The sequence below is a fragment of the Rhinolophus hipposideros genome (assembly GCF_964194185.1).
Source record: "Rhinolophus hipposideros genome assembly, chromosome: 18".
Classification (NCBI taxonomy): Eukaryota; Metazoa; Chordata; class Mammalia; order Chiroptera; family Rhinolophidae; genus Rhinolophus; species Rhinolophus hipposideros.
This window is the reverse complement of record NC_138064.1, coordinates 51,602,352-51,615,692: the sequence shown is the minus strand read 5'-3', so window position 1 is coordinate 51,615,692 and position 13,341 is coordinate 51,602,352. Positions and strand designations below refer to the sequence as shown.

General features: G+C 37.9%; 1 protein-coding gene across 1 annotated transcript in view; it reads left to right on the top strand.

The window, feature by feature from the left end:
- Positions 1-1,447: 1,447 nt before the first annotated feature.
- The window catches only part of PNPLA8 (patatin like domain 8, phospholipase A2), a 52,211-nt gene continuing 40,317 nt past the window's right edge, over positions 1,448-13,341 (top strand). The window contains 3 exon segments of the mRNA XM_081079720.1: positions 1,448-1,602; positions 8,286-9,430; positions 9,577-9,726. Of these exon segments, the coding sequence (XP_080935846.1) occupies positions 8,375-9,430; positions 9,577-9,726 (1,206 nt within the window). The 5' untranslated portion in view covers positions 1,448-1,602; positions 8,286-8,374.

Sequence of the window (13,341 nt, the reverse complement as noted above, 5' to 3'; positions counted from 1 at the left end):
CTAGCACTATGTTTGGTAGCTCATACAATTCCCCCTAAAAGACTACAATAATCTAATAGGAGGCTAAAGCTTAATACTCGGAGTAGGTCTAGGGGGAGAGAGTGACAGTCTTGGTAATTGTCTTGGTGTAGAATTAACCCCTGGTCATTCGCAGAATGTAAAAGCATTTACGAGACTCTACAAGAGTGAGAAAAGATTTACTGAAAGTCAAAGAGAGAGACAGATCTGGCAAAGGGAAGTTTTGCCAGGACAGAGCCCGATAGGGACAGCTGCCCCAATGGGAAGGAGTGCTTGGGTTTTATATTTTTCTAAGCAGGTTGCTTGTCAGCTTGCAGTGGGGCTGCCATTACAATTGTCTTCTCCTGGAAACTGTCCTGTTCCCATCTATGATGGATGTCGGTTTGCTGTTGCTATTGGGAACTGTCCTGTTCCCATCTATGATGAATGCAGCTGCAGTGCTAGCCAGGAGATTCAGAGCCAAGCAGTTAATGTTTAAGCTCATTCCTGTCAGCTTACAAACTTGCTCCTGTTAACTCTTCGCCTGTTCCATCCTGCCCACTCCTGTTAACTCTGTGTAACCAGTAACATTTTGAGTTTGAGGTCTAGTGATGATTACTTTTCTACATTTCCTAACCTCAACTTATTTGCAAGGTCAATTCAAGTGAGTAAAGGAAGCTGTTCTAACTACCCAAATTAGGTTCTGCAGCATGAAAGCTGCTTGACATATAAGACAATGGGCATGGCTATGTTCTAATAAAACTTTTTTTATGGACACTGAAATTTGAATTTCACGTCACTGTCATATGTCCGAAAACCTTTATTTTTTTAACCACTGAAAAAATGGTGGTTAAACCATTCTTAGTTTACTAGTTTAGTTTACTAAGTTTACTGATATAAAAAAAAACAGGTGGTAGGCAATATTTGCCCTAGGGGCTATCTATAGTTTGCTAACCTGGTATGCATAAAATGTCAGAAAAATATTAAGTGTTACGTGCAGGACCTTCCTGGGGCGCTATGTATTGATTCTACAGGCTAACTTCCAATGTGATATACTTGAAAGTGCGTTCCAGTGCCATTTAGTCCAGGTGGCCATTTCCAGGATGGTGGCAGAATGGAGAGTGCTTACTACTCCCCAGGAGGTTAGTAACGCAGAACCGAGCTAAGCGTGGACAGCGCTTTCAAGGACGTGGAGATCGAGGCTTAGCTCAGCCGCAAAAGACCGAGGCCCGCCAACAAGCGTACAAAGCAAAACAAACTCCTGGCGCCCGCCTCCGGGTCGCGTCCCCCGGGCACAAGCAGGCAGCCGCCCGCCTGGCGCCCAGTCACGCTCTATTGCGCATGCCCGGGGACGGGGCGGGAGCGGCGACGCAGCGGAGGCAGAGCCGGACGGAAGCGGAAGAGCTCCCCGCGGGCGGGCGGGGCCGCGGACAGCGTGCGCGTCACTTCCGCTGGACGGGGCGGAGCTGGGGAGGAGGTGGTTCCCGGCTGCTGCTCTTCGGTTTGCTTTGGAAGCTCAGCTGATGCGGGGCCACCCGAGTGGACGTCAGTGCCGGGAAGAGTCGCGTCGCCACTGCCGCCGGAGTGGTTGCGGCCTGCGTCCGGGTGAGTGGCTGCTGGGTGCCGAGGTGGGATGGCAGGCCGGGAAGCTGGCAGCCCGGTAGCCCCGAGCCTTGTCCCGGTCGCCGGGTCTCCTGATCTCTCCTCCGAGGGCGCTTCCAGGGGGAGAGGGCGGGTGGACGCCCGGCTTGCGGGAGGCCCGACGGCCGAGGCTCCAAAGGGGGACCGGGCAGGACCCGCGGGGCCTGGGGCTGGTGGGCGCGCGGTGGCCCGCCTCCGCCGGGGGTCGCGGCCAGACGCGCAGTGTTTGGGTTTCTCTGGTCCCGCCCGCGCTTCCTGTCCCACCCCCACGGCGCAGCCTGGTTTCCCAGCGTCTGTTTTCCTGCCTCCGGACTCGAGGGTTTTCCAGCAGTTCCTCGGTGACTGTCACACGGTTTCCCCGTCCTACGTCAGTGTCGAAGGTCGCTGCACCAGGTGATTCCACCGCTGGATAGTTTTGTTTATCAACGATTTCTTGTTAACCCCAGCACATTTAAGGCTGTCCCTGTCTGCTGTTGCCAAAGTGGATTCAGGGGTGTGCTGTTTGAAAGGTGAAACTATGAATCGTTGTGTTGCAGTGCTTCGGGTCATTGTCATTTCTGTCAAGTTGGGAGGAACTTGGTTTCTAGGTTTAATACAACGATAACGTTAAAGAAACGTGGTGACTCCAAGAACAAAGAGATGTGTCATAAGGGACGGTCATACAAGCCTATTTGAACTATTGTTTTTACTTCCTTTAATAGTTGCATCCCGATTTCATAGTCCTGATTGTTAATATTTCAGAGGTGACAAAACTGTTTCAGTGTATCAAGAAAATGCTGTTTAAAACGTGAAATACTAAGAATTCAAACTCTGAGAATTTTTTAAAAGTACATTAAACTGAACTGAGAGTTTATGCCTCTTAGGAAGCAGTTTCAAGTTCATTGTAGTTGTTTTGTTAAAATTGCTTGTGCAAATTACTTGTACTGTCAATGTAAGAAAATGTTCTGATTTCGTAACTTCGTCAAACTTTTTCTCAATGTACATCTTGTTTTTCTATTTCTATATGAGATCTAAATTAAAATCTGGAAAGTAGTCTCCTTTTAATGAGAGATGTTGAATGAAAGGATCAGTTTCACTAGTTTATGTATTTACTTGCTTCACATGCAAAGTTGAAAGAAGTACAGCTTGTACTTTGAGTTGTTTTGTTTTTGGTTTAGTAATGACAGGAATTGTGCTGAAGGGTACATATTGCCTCATTTGTGGAATGTATATTTATGAGAAGGTCAGAGAGAGAACTATTGGCTCTGGACACCTTTTTATCCCTTCATGTCTTAGTTCTAATCTTTCCCTCCGGAGCCCTATGTTTTACTTTATTCATTATTCAGCATTTTTTTTAGAACTTGCTATTGTATTGGTTTCCATTGCCCTGATTTTTTTCAGACTGTTATTTCTCCTATGCTTTGTTTCCTTTTGTTTTCTTTTTTGTTTTGTTTCCTTTCCTCTTTCTAACTCTGGATGGCCGGCAAAGCTCTACCCTTGTTCTCTTTAAAATAGAGTTTTGAAATTTAAAACCCAAAAGATACTTTAGTAGGTCCATGAATATCCTTAAATATCATGGAAAAATACAGTGTATATATTCAAATAAGCATTTTTCAAGGAAGAGGAGCTTTTGTCAGATTCTATGAACCCCAGATTCTCAAGAATTACCATACATCTTTCTTTGGTAAAGCCAGTCTTAATGGTTTCACCTGTCACTGTGCTGATAACTCCTATGTTCCTATGAGTACGTCTCCATTTGAGTGTTCCACTGTTACTTCGTCCTGTAAATACAAGAGATTTTTCTTTCATATTAAATTGGCCCCCTTCCCAGTTATTTCATATTCACAAATGGCATTCTCCTTGTGTTTCTGATCAAAAACCCTGAAGTTGGATTGACACCTCCCTCTCCTTACCCCATACTTCCTTGTCACCAAGTCCTGTGTTTTGTTGTTTCCCCACTTTCAAAGTGTGGCTTAGAGTAACCTTCTCCTTTACAGTACTATTCTCTTAATTTCAACCCTTGTCACTTTATGCCTACATTATTGTAATAACTAAGTGAAGTCCTCTGTAAATTCATTCTTTCCATCCTCAGTGGAGCCTCCACCTAGCAATTGCCTTATTTCCTCTAGTTAGAACTCAATTCCATTTCCTAGAGGTTGGTCTAAGCCTCTTCTATTTATACCTTCACTGTGTTTATACTGTCCTATAAATAGGTAGTCTAGCCTTCCCTGATCTTTTTTCTGTTGGTAGCACCTCCCATTTTACATTCTTCTGTTTATACTTTGGCAATATAATGTCTGTTCAGCTGAATTTACTCTCAAAACTCTTACCTGCATTTACTGGTGATGTGATGTGGGAGCAGCTAAATTAATCTTGTTGATTTTGTTGACAGCTCTCTATGTTTAGTAATTTTTGCTTGATAATTACAGTTTCTAGAGAGGTGTATTAAAATATTATAATCATGAAAATGTCGTCTTCCTGTAATTGTTCCTTTTTTTTGCTTTATATACTGTATTTCAGTGCTAAGTTGATAGGTGTATTCATGATTAGTTATAACGGTTATATTTTATTGAAAAGAAACCATATAGATTCCTTAGTCCAGGCTTATATCGCTCTGTCTTCTGCTTGACTCTTGGGCCCATCTCTACAATTTTTCCCGTTTCTTACTTCCTTTTAACCACATTGTTGTTCTTGCTATTCCTGAATAGACAAAGCCCATTCCAGTCTCCAAAGCCTTGGTTGCTTTTTCCTCTGCCTTGAATGCTTTTTTCTCAGATACATTTAATAATTTTCCTCCTCACTTCAGTCGGGTGGCCGGTAAAATGTCAACTCAATTCTTCTCCTGACCAAATCAACTAAAATAGCACTCTCTGTGCCCTTCCTCCCCAACTTCCAGCTTTACTTTTCCTCATGGCACTTCTCTACCTGATATTATACATTACGTTACTTATTTGTTAGTAAATTGTCTTCTTCTCCAAGGCCTAGAGTACTACCTGAGGTTTAATACAAGTAAGTAAATGGATTGCTCCTTTTACTGTTGTATAGTATCCCTCTTTTATCCTTATTTAATGCTTTTACCTTAAATTTGTGTTAAAGTGCTTTTTTACCTTGTATTGTTATTAATATAGACGTGATATATCATTTCCCACATTCTTTTGTTTTCAATTGTTCTTTGTCATTATATTATAGGTGTGTCTAGTAACTAGCATGTAGCTGGAGTTTTCATTTCTAAAATTTTGTTCTTCTTGTTCACTCTTTGTACAAATCCCTTTTTTGCCTCCTAATTTATGTTCCCTCTGTTATATCATTGACATTGTAAATCTGCTTAACTTTTTCTGTTATTTTTAAATCATGGTTACACATTTTACTATTGGCTAAATTTGCTGATCCTCTCTCTCGAGGTGATGGTTCATTTCCTTACAAGTTTTGTAATCTTTGTGAGTTCAGTTTCACTGGTGGTGGCTTAGTGTGGGACTTCCATTTGCCTTGAGCTTTGGAAATGCCCTGACGTGGTAGTTTGTGTTGACTTGGCTCAGGCCCCATGGGGCTCACCAGCTCTGGCTAGTTTTCCTTTGCTTAGGGCCTCTGCACCATCCAGGTGATGTGGCTGCAGATCCAGGCCTGCGATTCCGCTTCAACTGTGGGCTTCCCACTATTGTTCTATTTTTTGTTTGTTTTTTATTGTGGTTAAAAAACACATATCATAAAATTTACCATCTTAATTATTTTTAAGTGTGTAGTGCAATGGCTTTAAGTACATGCACATTGTTGTTAAACAGATTTCCAGCACTTCGTCTTGCAGAACCAAAACTCTATAATCATTCAACAGCAACTCCCCTTTGCCCTCTTCCCCCAGCCCCTTGTAACTACCACTCTACTTTCTCTGTCAAGGAATTTGACAACTCTAGATACCCCATGTAAACAGAACCAGCATTTGTCCTTTTGTGACTGGCTTACTTTACTTAAAATAATGTCCTAAAAGTTTGTCCTTGTTGTAGCATGTGACAGGATTTCCTTCCTTTTCAAGGCTGCATAATATTCCATTGCATTTATATACTGCATTTTGTTCGTTCATGTGTCCGTGGACATTTGGATTGTTTTCACCTCTGCTCTTGTGAATAGTGCTGCTATGAATATAGGTATGCAAATATCTCTTTGAGACCCTGCTTTCGGTTCCTTTGGTTGTATACCCAGAAACAGGATTGCTGATAGTGTATTTAATTTTATGAGGAGCCACCGGACTGTTTCCATAGACTGCCCCATTCTTGTGCCACCAACAGCATTCAAGTGTTGCGGCTTCTCTACATCCTAGCACCTGTTATCATCTGGATTTTCTGGTTGTTACAGTAGTCATCATATTGAGTATGAGGTGATATGTCATTTGATTTAGATTTGAATTTTTCTGACGATCAGTGATGTTGATCATGTGCTAGTTGGCAGTTTGTATATCATCTTTGGAGAAATGTCTGTTCAAGTCCTTTGTCCATTTTAATTGGATTATTTGTTTTTTGTTGTTGAGTTGTAGGAGCCCGATTTTGATTTTGAGCATGGCTTTTTATCCACAAGTACTTTAATTGTGTTTTATAAAGTATTTCTGTGTTGGGGATTGTAGAGCTTTTACATTACTTTAGCTTATTACATTGACTGGAAGTCCTGAGGAGTGCAGAAGAGTCAGGAGGGCAGGTAGGTTGCTGCTTTTCTCTCCTCCCCTCTGTAAAACTGCGTATTTTAAGATAATGTGCTCACATGCAATTTAGAAAGAACTAAATTTAGACTGCCATCTTCTGAGCAGTCACAGTAGGTTCTTGGTTTCTGTCTTTCTCAGTCTTGTCCCATTACTCCATTCTGTCAGATCTGCTAGAATCATCTTTCTAATGTCATCCCTTTGCGTAAAATACTTTATTGACAGTTAATCTTTAATGTCCTTGGCAAGATTTATAGGACCCTTCATAATCTCATCCAAACTATCTTTGCAACTTGCTCTTCTTCTTTTCCCTCATTATTCTCTCCTGGTCCTGGAGTAAAACTGGACGACTTGGCAATTTTTGCTCATATTGTATATGCTTTCTTAAATGCTTTTTCCCGTTACCCAGAATTCTCTCCTTCTCTTCTTATCTTTACCATGTGATGAATTTTTTCTTAACTTTGCCCAGTTTTTAGTCTTTTTTTGGACTTACCTGGATATCTACTCTCATCTTGTCTTACAAGGTGCCATCTGTTAAAGTGCTTTAAACTCTTTGATTTTTCTGATTACAAAAGTAATACCTGCTCATTGTAAAAAATTCAGAGATTACAAAAGTAATAAAAGCCCTTCACCTCATTCTCTTTTGATCCCACGTTTCAGTTCACAAGAATAGATAAACTAGTCCTTACCTTTTCTCAATCTCTCCCTTTCTGTGTGTGTGTGTGTGCACGCGCGTGAGACACAGATTTAAAGTGCATTTGTAGGTTTTTGTTTTCTTTTATTACATAATATCTATATTGGTCTGTCTTAATGTGTGAATAGTACATATAGCATTGTAGCTTGCCTTTTTCACTGTACTCTGTATGAAGGATGTGTTGGTATATGCAGATCATCTGGTTCTCTTTAACTGCTATGGTAAATCTACTGTATGTATGTATGTACCATAATTTATTAAACCATCCCTTGCTAGAAGACATCCCTTGCTAGTAGAATTGTTTTTCAGTGTTTTGTTCTTTCAAGCAATGCTGCTGGGATTATGTGTATATACCTTTGCAATATTAGGCAAGTATTTCTATAGTATAGATTTTTAATGTGGGAATTGCTGATCAAAGAATATGTGCCTTTAAATTTGATAGTTAACATTTAATATTTCATTAGATACTGTCAGGTAACCCTCTGTGTCCCATTTCTCCAGCCCATTATCAGTACTGGATATTATCAATCATTTACATTTTTACCAATTGAAAGAACAAAATATCTTTTGGGCATTTTTCTTTGATGTGAAGAATGTTTTCATATATTTATTCTTCTGTGACTGGCCTGTTTATGTTGCCTATTTTTCTATTGTGTTAATCTTTCTTCTGTGTTCTTTTTATGTTGAGGTTATGAACCCCTTGTCTGTTAGATGTTGCACACAGCTTCTAGTTTGAATTCCTCAATTTAATAAGGACTATTCCTAGGTAGTAAAATCTTCTTTATGCGGCTGTCTCTAGCTCTAGATTGTAAGTTCCTCAGTATCCTGTTTGTCCTTTTGGTCTGCATCTAGCAACATGTTTACTATAGATTAATGGTTATAAATGGTTTACAGTGAATGAAATATAAGACCCGACTCTTGGCTTCAAAGAACTTAAAGTCTAGTGTCACGTAAACTTATTAAGACTTTATCAATAAGGAAGAAAAACAATTTAGTATCTAAATTGTATATTTAATTATGTGTTGTAGGGAAATTTATCTATCGGGAACTTCTCTAAATGAGTGGTCATAAAGCATCCTGCTACTTGCTTTCTTTTTTCATTGACATCTGTACTGAAAGATGAATTTTTTTGTTAGCTTAAAAGTGAAATCTGTCAACCATAATGTAAATATATTATTCTCTTTTTTTGAGACAAGTTAACAAGTTTAGTTTAAGTAGTAGTGTATTTTATTTGTATACTGTTTCAATTTTACCTTGAATCCTAATTTTTTTTTTTCCTTCCCATTTCAGGTAAGCCATGAATTATGGCGTTTCTTAAATGAAGTGTTCAGGAATGAAGTGAAAATCAAAACATATAGAAAATAAGTGATTTTTAAGTTATGTCTATTAGTTTGACTATAGATATATATATTTACCTCCTTAGTAATGCGCGAAGTCTTTGTGGGAAGCAGAAGAGCAAGCAACTACATTTCTTGTGCTCACCTAAACATCACTGGAGGATAAGCCACATCAATCTACAAAGAGGTTTCCATACAAGCAAAATAAGATGTAAATGGACCAAAAGTGAAGCACATTCTTGCAGTAAGCACTGCTACACTCCAAGCAATGATGGTTTGCATATTGGGATTTTAAAACTTAGCACTTCTGCTCCCAAGGGACTGACAAAAGTGAGCATTCGTATGTCCCGTATTAAAAGTACTTTGAATTCTGTTTCAAAGGCTGTTTTTGGAAACCAGAATGAAATGATCTCACGTTTAGCTCAATTTATGCCAAGTCCTCGAATTTTAAGAAAAGTATCAGATAATGATTGGTTAAAACAGAAAAACATTAAACAGACCATCAAATCTCTGAAAAAATATAGTGACAAATCAACAGAAAAGAGCTCTTTTCCCGTAAAGCAAAGTCACGTTATAGATAAAGACGAAGATACCAGTAAACAAAGCCTTTTTCATGACACAAACAGTATAACCACAAAATTTGGAGAGTCATTCTACTTTTTATCCAATCATATTAATTCATACTTCAAACGTGAGGAAAAAATGTCTCAGAAAAAGGAAAATAAACATTTCCAGGACAAGTCAGAACTTGAAGATAAAAAGGTTGAAGAAGAGAAATCCAGTTCTCCAGATCCTGGTGTTCTGAATGATAAAAAGCTAGACTCAGAATCTTCTTTATGTACTGTGGACAAGCCGAAACATGGGACACCTGAGGTTCTTCCAGTTTCTACTAAACAAAGTATTGCTAACTTTCTTTCTCGTCCCACTGAAGGTATGCAAGCTTTAGTAGGTGGTTATATTGGTGGACTTGTCCCCAAATTAAAGTATGAGTCAAAGAGTCAGTCAGAAGAACAGGAAGAAACTACTAAAGCTGAGCATGCTGTCAGCAAAGAGAAAAATGCAGAGGAGAAAAAGCGTTTATCTCTTCAGCGAGAAAAGGCAAGTGTTATTCAGGGTGGGTTTAAGTTTTAATTTTTCTCATATTTATGTTTTATTTCATAATGGGACCTTAGAAACTTTAACCATTTGTTAATATTACTAGAGCAGCTTCATATTCTAATCATACGTGTTTTAACATGTCTTAGATTATTGCAAGAGTGAGTATTGATAACAGAACCCGGGCATTAGTTCAGGCATTAAGAAGAACAACTGACCCAAAACTCTGCATTAATAGAGTTGAAGAACTGACTTTTCATCTTCTAGAATTTCCTGAAGGAAAAGGAGTGGCTGTCAAGGTAATTTTAATTTATTTAATTTGATTTTGTCTCAGAATAAAAATAATAATAAACCTTCTAAAACGGAGAAGGCAGTGCTTCTCATTATTTAAATATTTTTGTGGTTTTTGTCATGTATGATGTGTAATATATTCAGTAATTGCCCCATTTATTCTCTGATATACATTATGATAAATGTACCCTTTTATTCTGTGCTATAAAATATGCTCTTAGTACTAATATCTATACTTTGAGATTAAACATTTTAAAATGAAGCTAAATCTCAGTATATTGGCTTTTCTTTGCCTCAATTCTTTCAAATATAAATTAGTGAAGATAATTTAGACCCATTTAAAATGGACTGTTTTCAGAGAAATGCTATAAAATATGAATGATATGGCCGAGTCTCTTTATATATGTACTTCTGGGATTATTTGTAACATTTAATGAACAATTTAAAAATACCATATGACATAAATGATGTTAACATTTTATCAGTGCTTATTTTTAATTTGCTATTCAGAAAACTGTAAGTTAACTTCGTTCACATTTTCAACTTTTTGACGACCATCTTGCTGAGAAATTAACTATTTGAATAATGCACCCTTCTGTAGTTTTATATTGTACGATACATACAGTATAATGACTAAACTTTAGAATTTCATGTTCATAAAATTTGGGATTATCTTTCATATATATGTAATCTCTTACCTAAAAGATAAATTTTCAAAATAGATATATGCATTTAACTCCTTTGAACATTTCAGTGATATACTGAAATCAGAGACCTAAAATAGAATTACATATTTTAAAGACCTCTTAAAAATTTTTATTGAAATATAATACACACGCAGTTATAAGTATAAAATTCAGTGAATTTTCAGAAACTGGACACGTCCATGTAACCAGGACCCAGTTGAAGAACAGACTTTACCAGCACTTCAGAAGCATCCCTCGTGCCACAATCTCCCCCAAAAAGTAATCATAGATTGGTTTTACCCAATTTTGTGTATTATGTAAAATGTTATAACAGGCTTTTTTCTTTCATTCAGCATGTTGGTAGGAATCATTCACACTGTTCTGGGAATTTGTAGATCTTTCGTTCATGTTGCTTTTATGTTTAATGGTTTGAATGTATCACTATTTATTCATTGTACTATTGATAGATTTCTGAGTAGTTTTCAGCTTTAGTCTATTATGAATGAATATTCTTGCTAACAGAAATTTTGAGGACTCTTATTTTGCATAACTGGTCCCAAATCTAAGGACCCTTCAATTCTAAGGAGAAATGTGATGTAAGAATGTATAGTCAGGTCAGTTATGAATGCAAATCTAGAGAGTCTGAAAGAAGTTCTCACTCTTCCCCTAAATTATAAACATCTCACTAACAGTGAGCTAACAGTGAATTGCATAAGACACATTAGCAAATATGCTGTCATGTGAACTTTGCCAACTAAATTTTTTGTTATTAAGAATTGAGCTTTTTAAAAAATTAAATTTATTGAGGTGATAAGGGGCTAATATCCAGAATATATAAAGAACTCATACAACTCAACAACAACAACAAAAAATCTGATTAAAAAATGGGCAGAGGAACTGAACCAACACTTCTCAGAAGACATACAAATGGCCACAGATACATGACAAAATGCTCAACTTCACTAGCTACCCTGTTTCTGTGAAAATAAGGCCTAGCCGGACAATGAGCTCTAATGCATCTTTTGGAGCAAAAATTAACATAAGACCCAGTATTATATTGTATTGTATTATATTACATATTATATTAAAGACGTGGTTTTATGGCAAAATAAGACCGGGTCTTACATTAATTTTTGCTCTAAAAGACGCATTAGAGCTGATTGTCCAGCTAGGTCTTATTTTTGGGGAAACACGGTATTAGGAAAATGCATACCAAAACCACAGTGAGATACCACCTCACATCTGTAAGAATTGAGCTTTTTAAAAAGGGTGGAATTATTTGTTATAAATCATGTATATGAGTTTTATCTAAGCAATTGTCTTTGATATCGACTGCTGTAAAAAAAACCTAGTTTCTCCTTTTGTGTATATATAATATATTTTATGTACTGCATTGATGGCAGCCGTATCTAGGAAATTGTCTTTGATCATTATTTTCATTGTTGGTGGTAAAGGTGGTTTCCTTTCACTATTTGTTAAATAAAAAAGTAACTTTTATTATTTTTAAAACGGGCAGCACATTGACATTGCAGAAAATTAGAAAAAAGGAAAAGAAAAAATTAGAAAATAAAAATAACATGTTTTTACTACCCCAAGATTACCACTGTAATGTGTTTGTATCTATTTGTATAAGATTAGGCTGAGTTAAGCTCTAATAACAAAACAGTACCAAAATTTTAGCAGCTTAGTACAAAAGAAATTTGTCACTCATGCAAAGTGGGCTGTAGGTTTGGGTGACTCCAAGACCGTGTACTTCCATGTGGTGGCTACTTTGATCCTGTTCCCTGTATCTCTGGACGAGGCTTCCTTTGTCATTGCTATATCAGGCTAAAAGTATTTCAGCAGAAAATGCCACAGGTTTCTTCTACTCAAAACTTAGTTGTCCCGTCCAGTTGCGCTGTTCTGAGGAGTACTGCCTTTGCGTTCACTGGATCTGGCACCATGAGATTTCTAGCTCTTCACCAAAGTCAAAAGGATTCAGGACATGGAGGCAGCCACGACAGGGCAACTAAAGACACTCACAAAAGAGGACTTCCAGAACTGCTTCAGAGAGTGGCAAGAACGATGGGATAAGTGTGTTGGAGGAGAGGGGGAGTATTCTGAGGGAGATAAATGGCAGTATGTCTTTTACTGTAATAAATTTTTTTTTTTATTTAAACATTCACCATGTCTTTTGATCACACCTCGTAGTTAAAGACTCCACCAATATCTTGAGGTGAAAGCAGTCTTGTGATTGAGTACCCTCAAGTCTTCATTTTTGTGGCTTCAAACCTTTGAGACTCTAAATGATCAACTGTTTCCTCTGTCCCTGATTTTATATCTTTTTGTCTGAACCAAGCCCAGTTTTTCAATACTTTGTTTCTTCTCCCATTCAGCAAATGCCTCAAGGGAGGAAAAAGATATAGTTTATGAACTCATTTCCCAGCAATTATCCCCTTTCCAGATTCTTAGTGTGCCCCCCCACCCTTCTTATTTCTTCAGCAGCTCTCTGATGCTTTTAAACCAAAGATGGCACTTTGTGTTTTAGTAAGCTTTTATAGTTGTTCTTGGAAAGATACCATTCTATCCTAACAAAACATGGAAATTCACATTTCCGTGATCTACCATCGCTCAGGTTCCTCAGGGGAGGGGAGGGGAGGGGGAAAAATTTAGAACAGTAGTATTTCAGATTTGATTTATCCTAAAAAACAAATAAGTGATGCATTTGGGAAGTTACTTGATTTACTGAAGGTTTCACAGCAAAAGTATATCTGCCACTCAGCTATTCCCTTAAACCTTAAACCTGGGCTCCTGACCAGATAAGATGCTTCTGTGTATAGAACATAGGGAGTCTTTCATAAACTCAGCATAGAACCCTAGGGTTTAAGCTCTTGTCTCTGATCAACAATATGAAGTTGAACACTTAGATCTTGAAGTGTCAGTTTTGTGTAAACTAAT